Source organism: Hyla sarda, chromosome 8 (genome assembly GCF_029499605.1).
Source record: "Hyla sarda isolate aHylSar1 chromosome 8, aHylSar1.hap1, whole genome shotgun sequence".
NCBI classification, from domain to species: Eukaryota; Metazoa; Chordata; class Amphibia; order Anura; family Hylidae; genus Hyla; species Hyla sarda.
Genome location: NC_079196.1, coordinates 191,068,119 through 191,093,910, shown reverse-complemented (window position 1 = coordinate 191,093,910; position 25,792 = coordinate 191,068,119). Strand labels below are relative to the sequence as shown.

General features: G+C 44.3%; 2 protein-coding genes across 2 annotated transcripts in view; one reads left to right on the top strand and one right to left on the bottom strand.

Annotated features, from left to right (window-relative positions):
• The window catches only part of DNAAF5 (dynein axonemal assembly factor 5), a 96,048-nt gene extending 72,379 nt beyond the window's left edge, over positions 1-23,669 (bottom strand). The window contains exons 1-6 of the mRNA XM_056535920.1: positions 23,081-23,669; positions 18,184-18,368; positions 10,855-10,979; positions 8,839-8,957; positions 7,543-7,775; positions 259-471 (exon numbers count right to left, since the gene is read on the bottom strand). Of these exons, the coding sequence (XP_056391895.1) occupies positions 259-471; positions 7,543-7,775; positions 8,839-8,957; positions 10,855-10,979; positions 18,184-18,368; positions 23,081-23,669 (1,464 nt within the window). The remainder of the gene's footprint in view (positions 1-258; positions 472-7,542; positions 7,776-8,838; positions 8,958-10,854; positions 10,980-18,183; positions 18,369-23,080) is intronic.
• PRKAR1B (protein kinase cAMP-dependent type I regulatory subunit beta) overlaps positions 23,616-25,792 on the top strand; it is a 286,647-nt gene continuing 284,470 nt past the window's right edge. Inside the window, exon 1 of the mRNA XM_056535923.1 lies at positions 23,616-23,756. The gene's annotated coding sequence lies outside the window, so the exon portion shown is untranslated. The remainder of the gene's footprint in view (positions 23,757-25,792) is intronic.

Sequence of the window (25,792 nt, the reverse complement as noted above, 5' to 3'; positions counted from 1 at the left end):
TGGGATTTGTAGTCAAAATAAGAAAAGTCAAACAGTTTGTCACAGTGTTATGGTAATCTCATGACATAACCATTTAGCCCCAAGACAAGTGCAGATCCTTCCTAAGCATGTCCATTACTGTCTGCCAGGTACGTACTAAAATCACCTTATGGTGGAGAACCCCTTTAAATACACATTTTTATACTTCAATTGGCACTGCAATGAAAATACCTCAAGCTTTCTCTGTGGCCCCTCAAGGAATTGCCATCATTTTCTTACCTTTTCAGATCCCTGACAGATCTCATTCTTAGAAAGGACATCAGCTATTCGTTGCAAATGTGGCTTCAGCACCGCACCGGAGCTCCCTCGAATACACCCCGCCAACACTGTCAGGTGTGAAGATATGGGAGACTTCCCCAGAGCAGACAAAATCAGCTTGAGGAAGACTTCAGGATTTACGAAGGTGCCGATTAATTCTGCAGATTTAATACTCTAAAAGAAAGATGGTAGAAAAAGTTATCAGTCAAAAACAACAGGATAATTGAATATTAATAAAAATATCCAATCAAAACACAAAAACACAGGGGGCTCAACCTCTATATCAGAGTACATATCAGGGTGCAAAGAAGTATATCTTAAAGGGGTACTCCGGTGGAAAACTTTTTTTATTTTTTAAATGCACTGGTGCCAGAAAGTTAAGCAGATTTGTAAATTACTTCTATTAAAAAATCTTAATCCTTTTAGTACTTTTTAGCAGCTGTATGCTACAGAGGAAAATCTTTACTTTTTGAATTTCTTTTTTGTCTTGTCCACAGTGCTCTCTGCTGACACCTGATGCCCGTATCAGGAACTGTCCAGAGCAGGAGAAAATCCCCATAGCAAACCTATGCTGCTCTGGACAGTTCCTGATACGGGCATCAGGTGTCAGCAGAGAGCACTGTGAACAAGACAAAAAAGAAATTCAAAGAGTAAAAAATTTCCTCTGTAGCATACAGCTGCTAAAAAGTACTAAAAGGATTAAGATTTGTTTTAACAGAGGTAATTTACAAATCTGTTTAACTTTCTGGCACCAGTTCATTTAAAAAAAAAATAAGTTTTCCACCGGAGTACCCCTTTAATAGCCATATACAAAATAAAAGGAGAAAAAAGCGGATCTACTAAAATGCAGTGCACACCTTTAGGTGTGCACTGCATTTTAGTATATCCGATTTTTTCTCCTTTCGATTTATTAATAAAAATAGCTCATTGTGCGCAATAGATTTCAGGGTCAATTTTACCACTGCAGATCTAGGTCATGTGTACATTGGCACAACTGGGAGTCTAAATAATGTCACACGTCTATGTCAACACTACAGGGAACAGTGAAGCTGTGTCTGCTCAACGGGACAGGAATCAGGTATTTACATGTGCACAGTCCAAACGTACAAGGCATCCTGCGATCGCTAGAATCACTAAGGGGTACTCCTCTAGAAACCTTTTTTTTTTTTTTTTTTTTTAAATCAACTGGTGCCAGAAAGTTAAAAAGATTTGTAAATTACTTCTATTTAAAAATCTTAATCCTTCCAGTACTTATCAGCTGCTGTATTCTCCACATGAAGTTTTTTTTTCTTTTTTCCTTTCTGTCTGACCACAGTGCTCTCTGCTGACACCTCTGTCCATGTCAGGAACTGTCCAGAGTAGGATAGGTTTGCTATGGGGATTTGCTCCTCCTCTGGGCAGTTTCTGACATGGACAGAGATGTCAGCAGAGAGAAAAGGAAATTTAATAAGAAAAGAACTTCCTGTGGTGCATACAGCAGCTGATAAGTACTGGAAGGATTAAAGGGGTAGTCCAGTGGTGAAAAACGTATCCCCTATCCTAAGGATAGGGGATAAGTTTGAGATTGCAGGGGGGTCCGACCGCTGGGGCCCCCTGCGATCTCTCTGTACGGGGCCCCGGCTCTCCGGCCAGATAGCAGGTGTCGACCTCCGCACGAAGCGGCGGCCGACAGGCCCCCTCAATACATCACTATGGCAGAGCCGGAGATTGCCAAAGGCAGCGCTTTGGCTCTGCCATAGAGTTGTATTGAGGGGGCGTGTCGGCCGCCGCTTCGTGCGGAGGGGCTGTCGGGGCCCCGTACAGGAGATCGCAGGGGGCCCCAGCGGTCGGACCCCCCGCGATCTGAAATTTATCCCCTATCCTTAGGATAGGGGATAAGTTGGTCACCACTGGACTACTCCTTTAAGAAGATTAAAAAGAAGTAAATTACAAATCTGTTTAACTTTCTGGCACCAGTTGATTTAAAAAAAATTTTTCCAGTGAAGTACCCCTTTAAATCTGGTTTTAGAAGAGACAAAAGTCTATAATATTCATGACTGCTGCTGCATTGCACCCTGGTGTTTTTAAATCAGATAAAGCACAGCGTTTGGCATCACTGAATCTGTCAGAATACAAGATGTAACATACTATGTACAGACGCTGAACCAGTAGGAGGGCACTCCGATGTGTGAGCTAAGAATTAAAATGACTGTAAAGCTTTGAGCTCAAATAAATCAGTCCCTTTTGGAGAGGATCGTCTGCTTTTTGTTTTCTTTAGTACCCGTTTGTCAGCTCAGTTTTATTATGCTAGTGCTGTGATCTGTAAATCCAGCTTATATACAGTGTCTACAAGGAGTCAGTGCGGATTTCTACTAGAGGAAGGGCAGGATGAATAAAGAGTCCAGAACACTTGACCAACAACCAGTGTTGGTCTCCAGCCGGTTTTGCAAAGATTGGTGGAGGGAGATGCAGCTCATGCTGGGGCGGTACTGTCACCCAATAAGCTCAATGCACAAGCCCTTTTCTGAGAAATGGGACTCGTGCATGGAACTTGCTGGGCATTGTCCAGCCCGACATCAGCTGCGTCTATCCGCACCGTTATTTGCAGAACAGGCGGGAGACCAATGCTGGACTTGCACTTTAATGTGTTAGAAGAAGTGGTCCGTCCTGGGTCAGCTGACTTCCTGTGAACTACAGGATGACCATCAGCTATTAGGTCTCTTCTGGCTGCTCACAGCCCCCTCCCCACAGTTCTATCTGTATACTGCTGCTATCTCCTTGGTGTCAGGATAGAATAGTATTTGTGTTTACACATTGTGTTTTTGCCGGGTTTTTTTTTTTTTTTTTGCAGCATTTTTTGCTATGATTTTCCTGAAGAAAAAAAAAATACAAAAATGCATTATGTAAACATAACATTGCCTGAAGACTTCATAAAACATATCAATTGGGATTATAGATCAAATCACTTTCGCCTCTTGGCAATAGTTCTGTAAAAAAAAAAAAAAATGAAGAAGAAGAAAACTCAAGGAAAACGGTCATCCTGTTCACCAACACTAAGCCCAATACACTGGGGTTATAGTGCGGGTGAACAGTAGACTGATGAGGGGTCACTGACTCCTTTAGGTACCTGCAAACTGGAGATCTGTCCCTCCGAAGATCTGCTTCTATCTTCCATGAACTGTGCGTTGGAGGCGGGCCTGCCGGCTCGATTTGAATATTGTTGCGTGTCTTGTGAGCGCTCAGTTGGCGCGGCGCTCACATGACCCACGACAATAAATAGTCAAATTGAGCCGGCAGGCCCGCCTCCAGCGCACAGTTCATGGAAGATAGAAGCAGATCTTCGGAGGGACAGATCTCCAGTTTGCAGGTACCTTAAGCAGTCAGTGACCCCTCATCGGTCTCCTGTTCACCCGCACTATAACCCAGGGTATTGGATTAAGTTTGGGTGAATAGGATGACCGTTTTCCTTTAAAACTGCATATAATGTGAACTGACTTACCCACTTGGGAGTCTCAGATGGATTATATTTGCCCTGAAAACCCCCATAGACTTGCATTGAGGGGGCAGGGTGTGATGTCATGAGGGGGCAGGGCTATGACGTCACGAGATCCCGTCGCCGGCTCCAGCGTTTGGAACAGTTTGTTCTAAATACTGAGCAGCGGAGTGCCCCTTTAATCTTCATAAACTTCTTATAGATGCTGAAACTAACCCTATTTAGTAAACATTTATTCAGGATCCATATATGGAAGGTTGCACCACCTAGATATAACAAGTTTATCACTCAAAAAAAAAAAAAAAAAAAAAAAAATTTTTTTTTTTTTTTAATGGGTTATTTAGTTTTTCAGCTGAAGACAGAACCATATGAAACATTTGTGGCATGTCACTTCTTTTCTGTGCGGTTCCACAATGAAGCTCCTGAAGAAATCAATAGGAGCTTCAGGGCCATCTGGCGGCACAGCACGTCATATGGGTGCAGGTTTTGCCCATGTCCACCCACCATTATGACTACCACATATATAGCTGTGGTAAGGACTAGCTAGGAAAGACATGTACCATATATACTCGAGTATAAGCCGAGTTTTTCAACACGATTTTTCGTGCTGAAAACACCCCCCCTCGGCTTATACTCGAGTGAACTCTCTGCCCTCAGTAATCTTCAACCTGCGGACCTCCAGATGTTTCAAAACTACAACTCCCAGGCTTGCTGGGAGTTGTAGTTTTGAAACCTCTGGAGGTCCGTAGGTTGAAGACCACTGCGGCCTTCGACATCATCCAGACCCCCCACCCCCACCCCCTTTAGTTCTGTACTCACCTCCGCTCTGCGGGACGTTAGGGTGCGCTGGTCCCATGGGGAGGTCGTCCGGTGGGATAGTCATTCCGGGCTGTCCATCTTCACCGGGGGGGGCCTCTTCTCCGCGCTTCGGCCCCGGAATAGTCACGTTGCCTTGACGACAACGCACAGGGACCTTCATTAGCAATGTCCCTCTGCGTTGTTGTCAAGGCAACGCCTCTATTCCGGGCCCGAAGCGCGGAGAAGAGGCCCCCCTGGGTAATTTTGATGATGTGGTGATGATGACAAGGGGATGATGAAGGGGGGGTGTGGGATGATGACAAGGGGATGATGAAGGGGGGGTGTGGGATGATGACAAGGGGATGATGACAAGGGGATGATGAAGGGTGGTGTGGGATGATGACAAGGGGATGATGACAGGCGGTGATGATGAAGGGGGGGTGGGCTGATGACAGGTGGGGATGATGAAGGGGGGATGATGACAGGGTAATGATGAAGGGGGGGGATGATGACAGGCGGTGATGATTAAGGGGGGGGATGATGACAGGGTGATGATGAAGGGGGGGGATGATGACAGGCGGTGATGATGAAGGGGGGGGATGATGACAGGCGGTGATGATGAAGGGGGGGGTGATGACAGGGTGATGATGATGAGGGTGTTAATGACGGGGGTCTGGATGATGACATGGGGGGGGGATGATGTATTTCCCACCCTAGGCTTATACTCGAGTCAATAACTTTTCCTGGGATTTTGGGGTGAAATTAGGGGCCTCGGCTTATATTCGGGTCGGCTTATACTAGAGTATATACGGTACTAGGAATTCTGGACATAGTTTTACAAGCTGCCACTGGGTTCATTCGGGGCTTTACAACACATAAAATACATTTCACACCTGCGGCTCTTAAAATAAAGCCCTGGTTATTATAGTGGAAATCCCTTCACGTATCTAATTCCTCCTCATCTGCAAGGCTTCTCATTCTACATCCAGAACTACTTTTATTTAACCCCAGCCTTAGCGTATTATACATAGTATAATAATATTTTACCTACAATGGACACGAGAGGCAGCAATGTGAATAGTGTTCTAAATATGTGTAACAGTGAGGGTGCGTTCACACTGAGTAAATCACGAGGAATTCACGCTGAAAAATTTATGTGCGGAAAAAATAATTTTCAATTTGCACGGAATTTGCGCAAAATTCAGGCGGAATTGTACACGGAAATGGGGGAGAAAGAAGTGAAGGGTTTTTCAACGATTTTCACGTAAATTCTGTGCGTAAATTTTTACCATTGACTTCTATTGATTTATGCTTGTGGATTCCGCTTGAAGAATGAACATGCTCTTTCTTCAAGCGGTACGGAATTCAGCATCGGAATTCTGCTAGCAGAATTTCCGCAGTGTGAACAGGACAGCGGAAAAAACATTAAAGTCAATGGGCAGAGGAGATGTGAATTAATTTCGAGCGGAGAATTCAAGAGGAATTACTCGAGTAAACTCCTCTTGAATTACTCAGTGTGAACGCACCCTAAAGATGAAGAACATTGTTTAAATAGCAATTTCCTAACACAGAGTTTCTAATTGTGTTCGGTAGGGTTGTGACCAGACCCCTGGCAGGGCTGGCCGAGGAGCAGGGGAATTAGACTGCTTTCACATCAAATGTGGGGCATATGGTAGCCAGATCCGACAGGAGAATTTCAAAAAACAGCTGCAGCGGTATCACTGCTGGACCTGTGCCATACCCAATCCATTTCAATGAGCCGGACAGAGTCAGACTCCGCTTGGAGTCAGGAACTGTCCGGACCAGGAACAATTTCCCATAGCAAACCTATCCTTCTCTGGACAGTTCCTGACATGGACAGAGGTGTCAACAGAGAGCACTGTGACCAGACAGAAAATAAATTCTAGAAAGAAAAGAACTTCCTCTGTAGTATACAGCAGCTGATAAGTACTGGAAGGATTAAGATTATAAATAGAAGTAATATACAAATCTGTTTCACTATCTGGCACCAGCTGATTAAACATTTTTTTTCCCACCGGAGCACCCCTTTAAATCCTGCAACCTTGATCATGAGATCTGCTGTCTACAGTGTGAAACTCTTCAGTCTATCAAGTGCAGTATTTGCCAATGAGGGTGACTGCAGCTGTTGCAAAACTACAACTCCCAGCATGCCCAGACATGCTGGGAGTTGTAGATTTGCATCAGCTGGAGGCACACTGGTTGGGAAACACCGATCTAGTGGATATGTTAATGCAGTTTGCAGTCCCCAAACACAACTTGGATTGTACTAATGTAATGGTTATTAATATGAACCTTATGGGGGGAAATGTATCATTGGTTTTAGCCTGTTTTTATGGTGCAGATTTGTTGCACAATTTGCCACAGTTGGTGTTTAGCATTAGATTTCTTTATTTTTTTTTTATTTTTTATTTTTGTATAAAACATTGTGCAGCTATAGTCTGGTTAATTTGTTGCATTGGTCAAGAATTTGTTGCAAACCTACAACAACACAGACCTGGCTTACAAAACTGGCTGTGGACGGGATTTATTAAAAAGTCACACAATTTGTCACCCTAGATAAAAAAAAAAAAAAAAATCTCAGAAAAAGTCGAAGTGAAGGAATCAAAGTGTATGACTTCCACTTTCAGTGTGGATAGATACTATAACCACTGAGACCCCCCGCAATCTCCTGAACAGGGGGGCCCCGGCAGTCTGCTGGAAAGGGGGTGTGCCGACCTCTGCACGGAGCGGCGGCCAACACACTCCCTCCATGTATCCCATAGAGATACATGGAGGTGTGTCAGCCACGGCTTCCTGCGGGGGTGGGAACGGCCACTTCTGGCAGACTACTGGGGCCTTGTTCAGGACATTGCGGGGGGTCCCAGCGATCGGACCCCCGCGATCTATAACTTGGATATGGGATAAGTTATGTTTCACTGCACTGCTCCTTAAAACAGAAAGACAGTACAACTCACATTGTGGATGACTTTCTCCTCTTCATCCAGACACGACCGGTATAAGGTGCTCAGTAACAGCTCCATGTGCTGAGTACTATGATCTTCTGCATGAATCAACAAGACGACAAGGAGCTGAGCAGCTTTAACCCGGGTACCAGCTACCCAGTCTGTTATGTCACGACTAACCGCAGGGAGAATTTTCGAGAGATTCCTGAATATTAGCTCACGACATCCCAAACCAGGTCTCTGCACTGAAATGGTAAGAAAGCAAATAAATGTGTTTGGAGATGTATGGAGAGGTGTTATAAATCTAGTAAAATTCCTTAAATGTTCCATCAAAGGAGCTCTCTGGCGAAAATGTTCTTCTCCACAGCATAGGGGATAATTAGCTGATCGCGAGGGGGTATTCGACTGCTGGGGCCCCCCCGGGATCCCCGAAATGGGACCCGGCAGTCAGTGAGGAGCGAGTGCTGAAGACGGCACGCGCTTCAATCATTTCTATGGAGTGCGCCCCGTCTACTGGTAGACAACATGGGCTCCTCACTGAAAGCGCTGGGGTCCCCTCCTGGAGATCACAGGGGGCCCGAGTGGTTGGACCCCCAGTGATCAACTGCTTATCCCCAATTCTGTGGATAGGGGATAAGTTAATTTTCTCCAGAGTACTCCTTTAAACTTATTGAACAGCACTACATCATACTACCTCTCTCATTTATATAAATAGATTTTCATGTGTCTTTATATTTTTATATGTGCTTATAATGGCTGTAGACTGAATGGTTGCAGTGTGGTCATCACCTTACTGGTGGAAAGCATTTTTTTAAGGAGACATCTGCTGAATATAGAAAGCTCTCTAGTGCTCATGCCTTGGTGTCTGTAATGTCTATGATAGTTTAAAGGGGTTATCCAGGGAAAAACTTTTTTTAAATATCAACTGGCTCCAGAAAGTTAAACAGATTTGAAAATTAATTCTATTAAAAAATCTTAATCCTTTCAGTACTTATGAGCTTCTGAAGTTGAGTTTTTTCTATCTAAGTCCTCTCTGATGACACGTGTCTCGGGAACCGCCCAGTTTAGAAGCAAATCCCCATAGCAAACCTCTTCTAAACTGGGCGGTTCCCGAGACACGTGTCATCAGAGAGCACTTAGACAGAAAAGAACAACTCAACTTCAGAAGCTCATAAGTATTGAAAGGATTAAGATTTTTTTAATAGAAGTAATTTACAAATCTGTTTAACTTTCTGGAGCCAGTTGATATGTAAAAAAAAAAAAAAAGTTTTTTTCCTGGATAACCCCTTTAATTACATATTGTCTCACCTCCAGATGGATAAAATGTTGGATATGGTGAACCGAAGTCCATCTTATCTTTCAGATCATCTTCATTTTCTTTTTCCCACTGTAAACCTATTTTCTGCCAATAAGTAAGGGCAGTTTGCCTGAATAATAAAAAAAAAATAAAGAAAGAATTACATATACAGTATTACATAAAACACATATATATACACACACACATACAAGACACATTAAAAATGTGAATAGGAAGACTATTTCAGGATCAAAATTTTTTTCCTTTTTTTTAAATATTTTGTTGGTGATAAGGTAAAACAAAAATATATGATAATCATAATCTCCGCTCCCATTCCAGCCCAACACTCCTCACTGCTTGTCGCTACTACTAAGCCAAGATGTCTCAGCAGGACCTGCCCAATCCCTGACTGAGGAGGGATACTGTATGGCCAGTGAGAAGACTAAAAAGCAACAAACAAATGATGATGAGTGGGGGGAACAAAAGGTGCTGGAAAGGGAGCTGCGGGAAACAGAGGCAGATGAGATTTACTTTAAATTTTTACCACATCTCCAGCAAGATAAAACATTTCAATTCCCAGAATACCCCTTTAAGGTACCGTTTCTTCCTGATTATTGCCTCATATAAAAGGAACAGCAATCGGCCTACAAATGTTCATTGACATCTGCATTTTTTATTTGGGCTGAAACAAAAATGTTGTGTTAGCAGCAAATCTCTGTGTGCAGCTAATAATGGAAGTCAATGGCCACAAACAATAGAGCGATCATTCATGTGTCCTGTGAACTGGGGAGTGTACCGTATATACTCGAGTATAAGCCGACCCGAATATAAGCCGAGGCCCCTAATTTCACCCCAAAAACCCAGGAAAAGTTATTGACTCTACTATAAGCCTAGGGTGGGAAATAAATCATCCCCCCCCTGTCATTTTCACCCCTGTCATCACTCCCCACCCTTCATCATCACCGCCTGTCAATCCCTTTCAGTAATCTTCAACCTGCGGACCTCCAGATGTTGCAAAACTACAACTCCCAGCATGCCCGGACAGCCATCAGCTGTCCGGGCATGCTGGGAGTTGTAGTTTTGAAACATCTGGAGGTCCGCAGGTTGAAGACCACTGCGGCCTTCGTCATCATCCAGACCCCCCCCCCTTTAGTTTTCTACTCACCTCCCATAAGTGGGAAGGAAGGGTGAGCTGGTCCGGGCCATCTATGCTGCAGGGAGCGTCCGGTGGGGAGGGATAGTCTTTCCGGGCTGTCCATCTTCACCGGGAGGCCCTCTTCTCCGCTTCGGGCCGGCCCTGGACTAGTGACGTTGCCTTGACAACGATGCACAGGGATGTCCTGAACGGCCCAGAGCGGAGAAGAGGGCCTCCCGATGAAGATGGACAGCCTGGAACGACTAACCCTCCCCACTGGACGGTCCCTGCAGCATAGATGGCCCGGACCAGCTCACCCTTCCTTCCCACCGAGGGGAGGTGAGTAGAAAACTAAAGGGGGGGGGGGTCTGGATGATGACGAAGGCCGCAGTGGTCTTCAACCTGCGGACCTCCAGATGTTTCAAAACTACAACTCCCAGCATGCCCGGACAGCCGATGGCTGTCCAGGCATGCTGGGAGTTGTAGTTTTGCAACATCTGGAGGTCCGCAGGTTGAAGACCACTGAGAAGGGATTGTTCACTCAAGTATAAGCTGAGGGGGGCGTTTTCAGCACGAAAAATCGGGCTGAAAAACTCGGCTTATACTCAAGTATACACAGTAGATAGTGCTTTCAACAACTGCCGATAGACTTGTGGTCGATGTTTATAACAGAAAACATTCTGCCTGTTTAAAAGGACCTTTACTGAGTAAAAAAACATAACCGTTGTGGTTTTGGAAGCGAGAGTCCATGTTTGTCCCTCTAAGATAAGCAGATCACAAGGTGTCCTGTTGCAGGTACCCCTAAGCTTTTAGTTGTATTCTTACTGCTAATGTCCAATTTCCCAGTGAGATCAAAGTAACCTTGTTAGACAAACGAACAGTAATAACTTACTTGATGTCAGGAATCTCATCTGTAGTGCTGCTGAGCAGAAGAGGTATAAGTTTATGGAAATAGGAGTATCTATCCCTGAGCTCCAAAAGCCAGTTTCCAACTACAATAGTAACTGCTTGCCGAACCTGCAAAGCAAAGACAAAAACAGAGGTTTAAATTTACCTAAAATATCGGCATTATAAAACAATAAAACAAGTTATAACCCTACACTATCTATAAAACAAAAAACAAAAACACTTCTCATTATATAGAAATCATTTCCGTTTAGGTATAAGTTGCCATTATAAGATTGATGCTTATAGCGGATCTCTACAGGTTTTTGGCAACTATAGACTGTGAATGTGTGTCTGCTATAGGGAGGAAAAGATAGGATGATATGGATAAGGGAGCATGCACACCACGTTTTTGCAATACAGTTCCCGTATCAGGTTTTTGATGAAAAACGGATTCCTCAAAACCGGACTAAACTGTATCAAAACGTGTGTACAAATGTCCACCCATATACAGTTAAAAACCGGATAGTTAGAAAAATGATGTCCGGTTGCATCTGGTTTTTAACGTTTCACTCCATTTTGAATAAAGTTTCACTTGTTTGATTGAAATTCCAAGAAAAAAAACTGTGCAAAGTCAAAAAGTGGATGGAACCGTATGCATATACGGTTCTGTATGGTTCCCATTGACTCCCATTGTATACGGTTTAATATGGTTTTTCACCCTGACCAAAAAACGTGGTAGACTACTGGTTTTGGGTACGGGTAAAAATAAAAAAAATAAAACGGACAAAACTGTATAAGGGTTCACACCATGATTTTTTGATACAGTTTTTGGATACATTTAAAAAAACAAACAAAAAAAAAACGTATGCAACTGTACAGCAAACCGTGGCCATAGACTTTCCATTCAAAACCGTATACACCATAACGTATACGGGTGTCTCTGTTTTTCAAACCACACGATTTTTTACTTTTGTTTTCTGGACAGAAAACCGTGGCCTACCATGGTTTTTGGTCCGGGTGAAAAACTGTATTAAACCGTATACTTTTTTTTTTAAACATGGGAGTCAATGGGAACCGTACAGACCTGTATGTGTGCGTACGGTTCCATCCAGTTTTCACCATACGGTTTTTGACTTTGCACAGTTTTTTTTTCTTGGAATTTCAATCAAACAAGTGAAACTTTATTCATAATGGAGTGAAAAGTTCAAAACGTATATGGGTTTTTTTTTTCCTTAAAAAACGGATGCAACCATCATTTTTCAAACCGTATACAGATAAAATTTTGTACACACGTTTTGTTACAGTTTAGTCAGGTTTTGAGGAATCCATTTTTTTTTATATCAAAAACCTGATAAAAAACTGTATTGCAAAAAACGTGGTGTGAACCCAGCCTAAGATGCAAAACAGACTAGACTGGATGATTCGTTTGACATACGGTTTACAATATTAAGTCAATGCATACGGTTTTCTATACGGTTCTGTACGTTTTTTTTTTTTTACTTGAAACCGTATACGGGAACTATATAGCAAAAACGTGGTGTGCATGCACCCTAACACAGACATTTTCTGTTTATTCATTTTGTCACGTCACATCCCTCCCACCGCACTTTTGATTCTAATACAGCATTCTGTGAAAATGGGAATATCTGTGAATTGTCCCTTTAAGGTTTCAGTCTGTGGTTTCTTCCAGAGAGGAGCACGGCGGATGGAAAGCGATGGTCCCCCAATTAACAGCATGCGCCTTTATTACTAAATAACAGCTTATTTTGATTGAAGAACTTAATTATGAAATTGTTGGATGGGAGTGAAAGGTATTTGCTGGCATCTCAGGCTTGTTATGCCAACCCTCCTACTGAAGAGCTTCCTCTTTGGCAAGCGCTGTTTCAGCCCACACGCTACGAGCGGACCGATCTCGTGATTGAGAAATCTGTGATAACAAACCCATCATAACCTTTATGAGATGTGAGGGGAAGGAATGTGGAGCCTGGCTGTACAATTGCTGGAAATACTCAGACTGTCTCTTATACTGACACAATAAAGTCCTGCTGAGAGGATTGTTAGTAGAAGATGTCGCAGGAGAAAACTTTCAAGTTTTCATGTTGGTCTCATCATACATGGCCAAACCAAAAGACCAAAGCTGTCCCTTCCCCCATATACCCATATTTTTTGCCATATAAAACGCACCCAATTTTAAAAGGAGGAAAATCTAGAAAAAAATAAAAGATTCTGAACCAAATACAATGTAAAGTATAGGACAGTGATCTTCAACCTGCGGACCTCCAGATGTTGCAAAATTACAACTCCCAGCATGCCCGGACAGCCAACGGCTGTCCGGGCATGCCAGGAGTTGTAGGTTTGCAACATCTGGAGGTTCGATGGTTGAAGACCACTTGTATAGGAGGTAATACTCACCTGTCCCCGCCGCTCCGGACCCGTCACCGCTGCCCTGGATGTCGCCCTCCATCGCTGTCACCGCTTCCCCGGGGTGTCCCCGTTGCTCCGGAATGTCTCTGCAGCCCGGTATCCTCGCTCTGCGTCGCCGCAATCACATCACTACGCACGCCGCTCCTATTGGATGACGGGACGGCGTGCGCGACGATGTGATGACGACGAAGGAGAGCGCCGGCCATGCAGGGGATCCCGGCATGGAGCAGTCACTCACCGATCGGACACCGAGGAGGCAGGTAAGGTCCCTCCCGGTGTCCTGTAAGCTGTTCAGGACGCCACGATTTCAACGCAGCGGTCCCGAACAGCCGGGTTAGTGTCACTTTCGCTTCAGACGCGACGGTCAGCTTTGATCGCCGCATCTGAAGGGTTAATACAGGGCATCACCTCAATCGGTGATGCCCTGTATTAGCCGCAGGGACCGCCGTGATAGGACAGGGTTTTAATATGTATTTGCCGCAGTTTTGGGGAAGAAAAAGTACGTCTTACACGGCGAAAAATACGGTACTTTACACACACTAAAAAAAAGTTGAAAAAATATCTGGTAAAATGAGCGCAAGCACACACACCTATCCCGGCTGTGTTTGGCAAAAACCTGATCACCCTAAGACAGAAGCAATCATTGGCCATTTTGCTCATTGTGCTTTTCCTGGCAGTGCTGGTCTTGCTCACATAGGGCTAAATGCAATTCGAGGCGACAATGTATAAGATTGGAGTTAGAATCTGGCGTCACACTTTAGGAATGAGTTAGTCTTAGGTTAATATTTGTTTACAGTCATCCCTAATCCTATACACTTGCCGTCCGTAAGAGTGTTCAGCACTAGGTGCGCAAGAACAGCACTGTCAGAAGAAGCATGATGAGGAGAATGGCCATCGATTGCTAATGCCTGCAAATGATATCAGTTTTTGTGGTACACAGCTGGGATGGGCATGTGTGCTAGCGCCTGATCTCACGTCACTATCGAGACAGGGACAGATTTTCTGAAGGAGCCGATTATGTGACACATCACAGGCAACTCCAATAATCAGTTGATTGAAGGGAAAGAGCTGCAGCGTCTTCACTGTTTACTAAGCACAGTTCTCTGCATTTGTAAGTGGCGGTTCCTGGTACTACAGCTTACTAGCTCAGTGTTATCAAAAGAACGAGTCTAAACAATGCATAGTGCAGGAAACAACCTCTACAAAATGTGCAAAGCTGTGCCTTGGGTGTTTGCCCAAGTGTTGTGGCCCCTTAAATCAGCTGATCAGTGGTGGTGCTTGTGATCTGCAGCTCCGTGCACAAGCCCTTGTCGGATGAATGGGACTCGTGCACAGAACTGTTGTTCCATAAGGAATTTAGGGGGACATTTATCATTGTTGCTTTGGTAAGCAAGTTCTGCAGGCATTTTTTTTTTTTTGCTTTAGTTTTGCTTATGTATGGCACATTTATCATATTATCACAAGGGGGGGGGGGTGAATCATTTGGCAAAAACCAATAAATCACTTTTCAATACCCTTTTTTTAAGCACACATAAGCAAAAACCAATAAATGACTTCAGAACACCAATTTGCAGCTTTGAAAAAAAATGTGTAATATATATATATATATATATATATATATATATATGTGTGTGTGTTTATAACATTTTTTTTTACCACTTTTTTCCCCTTTTTTTCTGTACTAACTTTTTTTTTTTTTTTACTTCTCATGTCAGATCCGTGTATCCTGTGGATTCGGAGGACTATGGTGACCAGTGTTTTCTTTGTTTAACATTATTAAAATGGTTAACGAGGGCTTTTGGGGGAGTGTTTTTTTGGAATTATTTTATTTTTTTAAACGTGTGGTGTTTTTTTTGTTTTTTTTAATTTACTTTACAGGTTTAGTAGTGGAAGCCGTCTAATAGACATAGTCCATTACTAAGCCGGGCTTAGTATTAGCCACAAAAACAGCTAGTGCTAACCCCCAATTATTACGGTACCCACCACCACAGGGGTGCCGGAAAGAGCCGGTACCAACAGGCCCGGAGTTTAAAAAAAATGGCACTCCTGGGCCTAGGCGGTAACAGGCTGGTGTTATTTAGGCTGGGGAGGGCCAGTAACAATGGTTCCCGCCCACCCTGGTAACATCAGGCTGTTGCTGCTTGGTTTGTATTTGGCTGAGAATAAAAATTCCACCAATTTTTATTTTCAGTCAAATATCAACCAAGCAGCAACAGCCTGACTTTACCAGGGTGGGCGAGGACCATTGTTACTGGCCCTCCCCAGCCTAAATAATGCCAGCTTTTTACCACCTAGGCCCAGGAGTGCCATTTTTGACACTCCGGGCCTGTTGGTATCGGCTCTTCCCGGCACCCCTGTGGTGGTGGGTAGCGGGGTAATAATTGGGGGTTAGCACTAGCTGTTTTTGTGGCTAACACTGAGCCCATGCTTAGTAATGGACGTTGTCTATAAGACAGCTTCCACTACTAAGACTGTCAAGTAAATAAAAAAACACAACACGTTTAAAAAAAATGTATTCCAAAAAAACACTCCCCCCACAAACCCTTGTTAACTATTTTATTAACATTAAACAGAAAGAAAAAAAAACACTGAATCAACGCAGTCCACCGAATCCGAAGTAGTACACAGAATACATGGATCTGAAATGAGATAAAATAAGAAAAATAGGTAAATACATTTATTGTCACCCGCCCGCTCATCTCCCGTGCCGCACGACTACAACTCCCAGAATACCCTTACAGTAAGGGCGTGCTGGAAGTTGTAGTTGTGCAGCAGAGGGCAGGTGACAAGCTTGTCACCCGCCCCTGCCGCAGAACTACAACTCCCAGCATGTTGGGAGTTGTAGTCGTTCAAGCCAGGGAAGCAGGCGGTAATGCGCTCCGCTCCCTGACTGGCGGCGATCAGAAAATAACTGTCATTTCATATTTCCCACCGGGTCCCAAGACATGGAACCCGGCGGGAAATTTGAAACGACAGTAAACTCCGCGGCACCGTAGCAAATGGAGCCCGGGCTGACATAACACTGCAGTCGCCTGGGACTCCCGCAGCCGGGACGGGAGATGTGCAAGAGCTGTCCCTGCCATCTCTCAGCGTGTACCGCAGCGCTGGGGAACGGCAGGGACGGCTCCTGCACATCTCCCAGACCGTCTGCAGGAGTCCTTGGTGGCTGCAGAGTGATGCCAGCCCTGGCTCCTTTTAACATACAGTGGAGCTGCAGAGTTTTTACTGTACTACTGTAAGATCAAATTTCGCGCCGGGTCCAGTGATTGGCTGCTCGGTCCCAGCCAATCATGGGACCCAGCGGGAAATGTGAAATTTCATTACGGACTCCTAAATCTCCACTGCACCGAGGTATGTTAAAGGAGCCTGGGCTGGCATCACTCTGTAGCCATCCGGGCTCCATCTGATTCTATTCCCGCTACCCTCACCTAATGACGGGGACACTGATTTACATCCCCCCCTTGTCTCCTACCCACGCCGCACATCTCCCACCCGCTACCTGCTACAAGACTACAACTCCCAGCATGCCCTCACTGTAAGGGCATGCTGGGAGTTGTAGTCTTGCAACAGGTAGCAGAAAGATGGGAGAGGTGCCGCGCGGGCGGTTGGGAGACAAGTTGGGGATGTAAATCAGTGTGATCCGTGATCAGGTAGTCAGAAAAGCAGAAACATAAGCAAGGTTCAAGCTGGTGTAGATTCCTGGAGCTTTTTAATCAGATGCGCCTAGATCTGCGACAGTCGCAGTTGATAAATCAGGGTGCACTGGAAAGTGAAAAAAGTCTACGTGAGCAAGATGTCAAGATGAGCGGTGGGATGTAAACAAAAAGAAAGTTGCAAATAAGCGGAATTGCGCCAAAGTTGCACCAAATAGACGGGAAAATAAGCTCTACAAACTTTGATAAATCTGGGCCTTAGTATTTACTTGACAGACATGTCAGTAGAGCTAACAGGTCCTATTTAAAGCATAAGTCCAAAGTTGTGAAAGCACAGAACTTTGTTGAGCGTGGTAGGCTGCCTCTCCCCAAGCTGGTCGGTAAAATTGCTGAGGCAACCATACCACGCTCAACAAAGTTCTGGGCTTTCACAACTTTGGACTTATGCTTTAAATAGGACCTGTTCGCTCTACTGATATGTCTGTCAAGTAAATACTAAATTCCTTATGGAACAACAGTTGTGGAGTGTGGTGAGGTGTCCATAAAGTACAGCGAGTTAGCACAGCTAGGAGAGTGTTAAAATGTCATGGCAATGGTAGATAACTGGTCAATAGCCAAACATTGCAGAGAGAGATCCCTGGTCACAGGCAAGGAGAGATCTCCAATAGGCAAGAGTTTGGTGCGTATCAATAACCAGCTAGTGTACTGTGCGATTTCACCAACAATGGAAACATGAAAACCTGATCCACAAAATAAGTGCAGGAAGTCAATAGGTACCAAACAATTTGGAGGATACTCAGCAGCAAGACACCCCTAGTTGAAAGTTAGTCAGAAAAGGGACATATTGTTCATCAAGTGAGAAACTGCAGGAAGGAAGCCTGTGTATCAGGGCCACTACAACTGGCAGTAACCCTTGCTTGTCTAGTTTAAATAAAGGGGTACTCCACTGGCCAGCATTTGAAACTAAATGTTCCCAATGCTGTTTTTCGTGCTGTGGTAGTCGGCCACGCCCCCTCGTGACATCATGGTCATGCCCCCACAATGCAAGACTATGGGAGGGGGCGTGATGGCTGTCATGCCCCCTCCCATATATATTTGCATTGATGGGGCGTGGCCATGACATCACAAGTGGGCATGGCTGACTAATGCAGAGCGAAAACAGCGTTCAGAACATTCAGTTCCGAACGCTGGCCAGTGAAGCACCTTTTAACATATTGTTCATTTCCACAGGATTCTCTTTGGCTGATGATACCTACCTGAGGGGCATCATCAAATAGCCTCTGGGCTAGATGAGAAAGGACGTCATCCACAGACTTGCCGTTACCATACTGTATAACCGCTCCTGTCGCCTGGATAACAGTTACACGGACTTTAGAATGCTGGTGGGATATCGTCTGCATCATGGGTTTAATAAGAGAATCAGACTGGAGGTGAAAATGTTCTAAAAAAAAATAATAAATATTGATACATTAATCAAATGTTATGTCCACAACAGTAACCAAAGTTTTCTATTTTCTTTTGCAACTTTGCTAACAGCCTTAACCCCTTAAGCCTTAACCCCATTTTGGCCCAGCCAATTTTGGTTTTTGCACTTTTGTTTTTTCTTCCTCCCCTTTTAAAAATCACGACTGTTTCAATTTTGCACCTACAGACTCATATAAGGGCTTGTTTTTTGCGTCACCAATTGTACTTTGTAATTACATCACTTATTTTATAACAAAATCTGCTGCAAAACAAAAAAAAAATTGTGGGGTGAAATAAAAAAATTTAAAACATGAAATTTTTAAACTTTTGGGGGCTTCCGTTTCTATGCAGTGCAGTTTTCGGTAAAAATTATCTTTATTCTGTAGGTCCATACGATTACAAGGATACCCAATTTATGTAGGTTTTATTTTACTACTTTTAAAAAAATAATTTTAAACTACATGCACCAAAATTATAAAACGGTCATCTTAAAAATTACAAAACATTTTTATTTTTCCGCATACGGGGATGTATGAGGACTCATTTTTTGCGCCGTGGTCTGTATATTTTATCGGTACCATTTTTGTTATAAGATTTCTTATACACTTTTTTATTGTATAGGAGTTAAAAAATGGGAAACGGGCGGTGATTTAGACTTTTATTATGGAAGGGGTTAATTCACTTTTATACATTTTTTTTTCTCTTGATCACCGTGTCTAAGGCAGGCTGGATAACACTGATCAATGCTATGCTATGGCTTAGCATTGAACAGTGTATGCAATCACAAGATTACACATAATAGTTCCCTATAGGAACCAAAAAATGGTGTCAAAAAAGTAAAAAAAAAAGTGTGGTAAAATGTGATTTAACCCCTTCCCTAATAAAAGTTTGAATCACCCCCCTTTTCCCATTTAAAAAAAATATAAAAATAATAAATATAAATAAATATGTAAACATAAACATATTTGGTATTGCCACATGTGTACATGTCCAAACTATAAAAATATAATGTTAATTAAACCGCACGGTCAATGGCGTATACGGAAAAAAAAATTCCAAAGTTTAAAATTGTGTATTTTTGCTTATTTTGTATACCATAAAAAATAAAATAAAAAATAAAAATGTATAAAAAGCAATCGAAAGGTCCCATCAAAACAAAAATGGTACCGATAAAAACTACAGACCACGGCACAAAAAAAGAGCCCTAATATAGCCCCATATGCCGAAAAATAAAAAAAGTTATAAGGGTCAGAAGAGGACAATTTTAAACATAAAAATTTTTGCTGGGACCCTGCAATCTAGCATGCAGCACCCACCAGTGAGCACTGCAGGAAGCGCTGGAGGCTCCAAGTCTTATGCCTCCCGACCAAGGAGACGGAGTATCGTGACGTCACGACTCCGCCCCGTGTGACGTCGCGCCCCCTCACATTGACTTGCACTGAGGGGATGGGGCATGACGTCAGACGGGGTCTTTACATCACGACACTCCGGCCCCGTGGTCGTCACGCTTCACACTGAGCCTTACAGCAAGAGGTGGTCACAACAGAGGCATCACTACATAGTAAGACTACACAGTGTATGTTTGTAAACAGTAACCATGGAATCACATAAATCATCGGACATAATCCTGTAGACACTAAATAGTAGTAGATTCATAAAGGGATATTTCAAGATTTTTTATCTTCACCTCTTGCTGTAAGACCCCTATTATCCAGTTTGCAACAAGGTTAAAGGTGTTATCCAGAGATAGAAAAATAGAGTTAATTTCTTCCAAAAACAGCACAACCCCTCCTCAGGTTGTGTGTGGTATTACAGCACAGTTCCAGCTAGGGCTGCACGATATCTCTCAAAAGCAATCGAATCGTGATTTTTACTTTTTGCCATATAGCGATACAGCCCCCAGGGAATGTGACAAGGGGGGGGCGCTAGGGGAGATGTGATATGGGGGAGAATGTGACAGGTGGGGGGAGGAATGTGAAGGGGGTGGAACGTGATGGGGAATGTGACAGGGGAGGGGGAAAATGTGATGGGAGAAGATGTGACCATAAGGGGAGAATGTGACAGGAGGAGATAGAAATGAAATGGGGAGATGTGAAATGGACATGGGCATAAAATGGGGGATAGCTGTAAAATGGAGGCGTTTGGACATGAAATGTGATTTCACCATTAATTTATGATATCGCATCACATATCGAAATCACAATATTTAGGCCCATAATCGCAATCGCACATTTTCCCCATATCGTGCAGCCCTAATTCCAGTTGATGTGAATGGAGCCAAGTTGTAATACCACACACAATCTAAGGGCAGGGGTGATGCTGTTTTTGAACCTATTCTATACCTGAATAACCCTTTTAAATATTCTAGGACCCTCTGGGTTATATGAGAGCTGCAGACCTTATATGTCCTGCTTGGTTTGCCCATGGATACATCTATTGTACCAGCATGGCACTATGCCACACAACGCTGGCTATATCAAGAATGGCGATCACATGACACCTTCCAGTCACGTGATCAGCTTTCAGTTCATCCTATTCAGACTATAGTCACACTGTAAAAAAGTCCCATCTGTGGGCTAAACCATTCAAAAAGGACACAGGCAGTGGTGCTACTAACTATCGGTCAAACCATTTTGAGGTCTCCCCTGCTGTCTGATACAATTATATGTTCTGTCTAATGCATTAGTGTACCCCAACCAATGTTTCTTCAGCTGCAACAGCTGGAGGCACAGTGGTTGGGACACACTGATGTATTAGATGATATCCTGAATGATTTACTGAGAGGGGGTATGGCTAAATGTATGCCCACCCTGCACCCAGCTCCATGCACATTACCTGGTATGATCTGGGCATAGTTGGCAGCACATTACCTGGTATGATCTGGGCATAGTTGGCAGCACATTACCTGGTATGTTCTGGGCATAGTTGGCAGCACATTACCTGGTATGATCTGGGCATAGTTGGCAGCACATTACCTGGTATGATCTGGGAATAGTTGGCAGCACATTACCTGGTATGATCTGGGCATAGTTGGCAGCACATTACCTGGTATGATCTGGGCATAGTTGGCAGCACATTACCTGTATGATCTGGGCATAGTTGGCAGCACATTACCTGGTATGATCTGGGCATAGTTGGCAGCACATTACCTGGTATGCTCTGGGCATAGTTGGCAGCACATTACCTGGTATGATCTGGGCATAGTTGGCAGCACATTACCTGGTATGATCTGGGCATAGTTGGCAGCACATTACCTGGTATGATCTGGGCATAGTTGGCAGCACATTACCTGGTATGATCTGGGCATAGTTGGCAGCACATTACCTGGTATGATCTGGGCATAGTTGGCAGCACATTACCTGGTATGATCTGGGCATAGTTGGCAGCACATTACCTGGTATGATCTGGGCATAGTTGGCAGCACATTACCTGGTATGATCTGTGCATAGTTGGCAGCACATTACCTGGTATGCTCTGGGCATAGTTGGCAGCACATTACCTGGTATGATCTGGGCATAGTTGGCAGCACATTACCTGGTATGATCTGGGCATAGTTGGCAGCACATTACCTGGTATGATCTGGGCATAGTTGGCAGCACATTACCTGGTATGATCTGGGCATAGTTGGCAGCACATTACCTGGTATGATCTGGGCATAGTTGGCAGCACATTACCTGGTATGATCTGGGCATAGTTGGCAGCACATTACCTGGTATGCTCTGGGCATAGTTGGCAGCACATTACCTGGTATGATCTGGGCATAGTTGGCAGCACATTACCTGGTATGATCTGGGCATAGTTGGTAGCACATTACCTGGTATGATCTGGGCATAGTTGGCAGCACATTACCTGGTATGATCTGGGCATAGTTGGCAGCACATTACCTGGTATGATCTGGGCATAGTTGGTAGCACATTACCTGGTATGATCTGGGCATAGTTGGCAGCACATTACTTGGTATGATCTGGGCATAGTTGGCAGCACATTACCTGGTATGATCTGGGCATAGTTGGCGGCACATTACCTGGTATGATCTGGGCACAGTTGGCGGCACATTACCTGGTATGATCTGGGCATAGTTGGCGGCACATTACCTGGTATGATCTGGGCATAGTTGGCGGCACATTACCTGGTATGATCTGGGCACAGTTGGCAGCACATTACCTGGTATGCTCTGGGCATAGTTGGCAGCACATTACCTGGTATGATCTGGGCATAGTTGGCAGCACATTACCTGGTATGATCTGGGCATAGTTGGCAGCACATTACCTGGTATGATCTGGGCATAGTTGGCAGCACATTACCTGGTATGATCTGGGCATAGTTGGCAGCACATTACCTGGTATGATCTGGGCATAGTTGGCAGCACATTACCTGGTATGATCTGGGCATAGTTGGCAGCACATTACCTGGTATGATCTGGGCATAGTTGGCAGCACATTACCTGGTATGATCTGGGCATAGTTGGCAGCACATTACCTGGTATGATCTGGGCATAGTTGGCAGCACATAACCTGGTATGATCTGGGCATAGTTGGCAGCACATTACCTGGTATGATCTGGGCATAGTTGGCAGCACATTACCTGGTATGATCTGGGCATAGTTGGCAGCACATTACCTGGTATGATCTGGGCATAGTTGGCAGCACATTACCTGGTATGATCTGGGCATAGTTGGCAGCACATTACCTGGTATGATCTGGGCATAGTTGGCAGCACACTTGCAGCTTTCTTTCTTGACATCAGGGAAGGGATCTACTATGGTCCTCTGTAATATCCTGACCATCTCGTCCAGGTAGGGGCCCAGCTTCCTGCCGCACACCTCCACCAGCAGGGTGAGGAGCTGGGTGAGGGCCAGCCTCAGCTCCTCGGAGGGCTCCGTGATCTCGGGGTTCCCCAGGCGCTGGGTGATGGCTGGCACCAGGTATGGCAGCGCCTCCTCTGGTCTGGGCACATTGGTGACACAATAGGTGAGGACCTGGATGGCGATCTCCCTGCACTTCTCCATCGGGTCTGACAGGCACAGGAGCAGCGGCTTTAGTAACTCCCCGAAGACTTCCTGCAGCGCCCCGCTGGAGAGGCGCCGGTCCTCGGCTTCCTTCTGTATGGAGGCCAGGGCCCTCCTCCGGGTGCTCTTATTCTCGTCATTCAAGCAGTTAAGGTGCCGGGCGAGCGCCTGAGACACTTCACTAGCCGCACGTTGCTCTCCGTCCGCCGCCATGTTGGTAACCCCTGGTAACCAAAGCGCTTCCGCGTACACAGCCGAGCAACGGCGCATTCAAATTGTCTAAACTTTATTAAAAACGTACGCCAGGCGGACAGCCGGGAATCGAGCGTGTATTAGTTGCTAGGCAACCCATGCAAGGTCGGTTACGCCCACTTCTGTAGTTACCAGATACAACAGACCAGTGTTTTCCAAACAGTGAGGGAGATTTATCAAAACCGGTCCAGAGGAAAAGTTGCTGAGTTGCCCATAGCAACCAATCAGATCGCTTCTTTCATTTTTGAAAAGGTCTCTGCAAAATGAAAGAAGCGACCTGATTGGTTGCTATGGGTAACTCAGCAACTTTTCCTCTGGACAGGTTTTGATAAATCTCCCCTAGTGTATCTCCATTTGTTGCAAATCTACAACCCTCAGCATGCCTGGACATTCAAAGGCTGTCCGGGCATGCTAGGAGTTGTAGTCTTGCAACAGCTGGAGACACACTGCAAGGAAAACACAGCAGTAGACCTCTTGAGGCAAAAAAATATTTGTTCTTAGCAACCAGTCACCTTTTCCTAGTTTAAAATTGAAAGCATGGTTGCCATGGTGATCACCACCAACATATTTTTTTTCTTAAATAAATGATAAGCTAGATCTGTGATCCCCCAAACTGTGCTTCTACATAGGCCACACAACTACAACTCCCACCATGCACTGATGTCGGAAGGCTCTGTAAGCATAATGGGAGTTATAGTTTTTGGAACAGGTAAGGCCCCGTTCACACAACATCATTTCTTCAGGAATTTTTCATGATTCCTCTTGGACTCTTGGGCCATGTTTACATGACAGCATTTCCAAGACAGAATCCACCGGAAAAAATCTGCTGGGAAATTCCGTTGCGTTGTTTTGAATGGGATTCTGCTCTACCTTGCACATCTGCTGCAAAAATGTCAATCCTTTCTGCCGAATCTACTTGGAAATGCATTGCTGTCTATGGAGATGGCGCATTTCCGAGCGGTCCTAGTGCTGGTATATTCTAACAGTGCCCTCTATATGCGAAATGTCAGGCTATGTTTTCCAGGCAGACATTCCGCAAATATTTCGCTGTGTAAAAATAGCCTCAGGCTAGGTTCAGGCCACAGAATTTCCAAGTGGAATTCCAAATTTCCAGAAAATTTGGAAAATCCAGTGCAGAAAAATATCATTGCTGTCAATGAGATTCTACTGCACAGTGCGGCGGATGTTCTGTGGCTGAAATTTCACCACCAATAGAATGATATCGCTCATTCTTTTGGCAGAATCCCCCTGGAAAACATTGCTGTCTATGGATAGGGCATAAGTGTCTGATCGCGGGGGTCTGACTGCTAGTTGATCTCCTGTTGATTTGAAGTAAAAAATAAAAATATTCTGGCATACCTTTTTTTTATTTTTTTTATGCACTGGGAAAAATTATGAAGGAGATTTATCAAGCTCCGTAGATTTTTCTTGTGTAAAAAGTCGCTTGTACATGCGCACGTGCAACTTTTCTATATAGGCTGCGACTTTTTGATTTTTGCTTATTCCAAAGCACATTTCTGAAATCTGCTCACGTAGTAATTTTTTTTTTTTACTTTGCAGTGGTCATGTATTTATCAAATGCGATAGTTGCTATTTATGAGGAAAAATAGTCGCATCTCCATTTAAAAGTCCCATATGTATTCCAGGTCCAACCTGGCTTACAGAAAGTGCATAAGTCTGCAGAAAAGGACATTACCACCCACTGTAACAACTGTTTTTGTTGTGCATCATGAAATAAAGCTACTATATTAATGTTAATTTTAGAAAAAATTTATTACCGTATATACTCGAGTATAAGCCGACCCGAATATAAGCCGAGGCCCCTAATTTCACCCCAAAATCCCAGGAAAAGTTATTGACTCGAGTATAAGCCTAGGGTGGGAAATACATCATCCCCCCATGTCATCATCCAGACCCCCGTCATTAACACCCTCATCATCATCACCCTGTCATCATCCCCCCTTCATCATCACCCCCTGTCATCATCCCCCCTTCATCATCACCGCCTGTCATCATCCCCCCTTCATCATCACCGCCTGTCATCATCCCCCCTTCATCATCACTGCCTGTCATCATCCCCTTGTCATCATCCCACACCCCCCCTTCATCATCCCCTTGTCATCATCCCACACCCCCCCCCT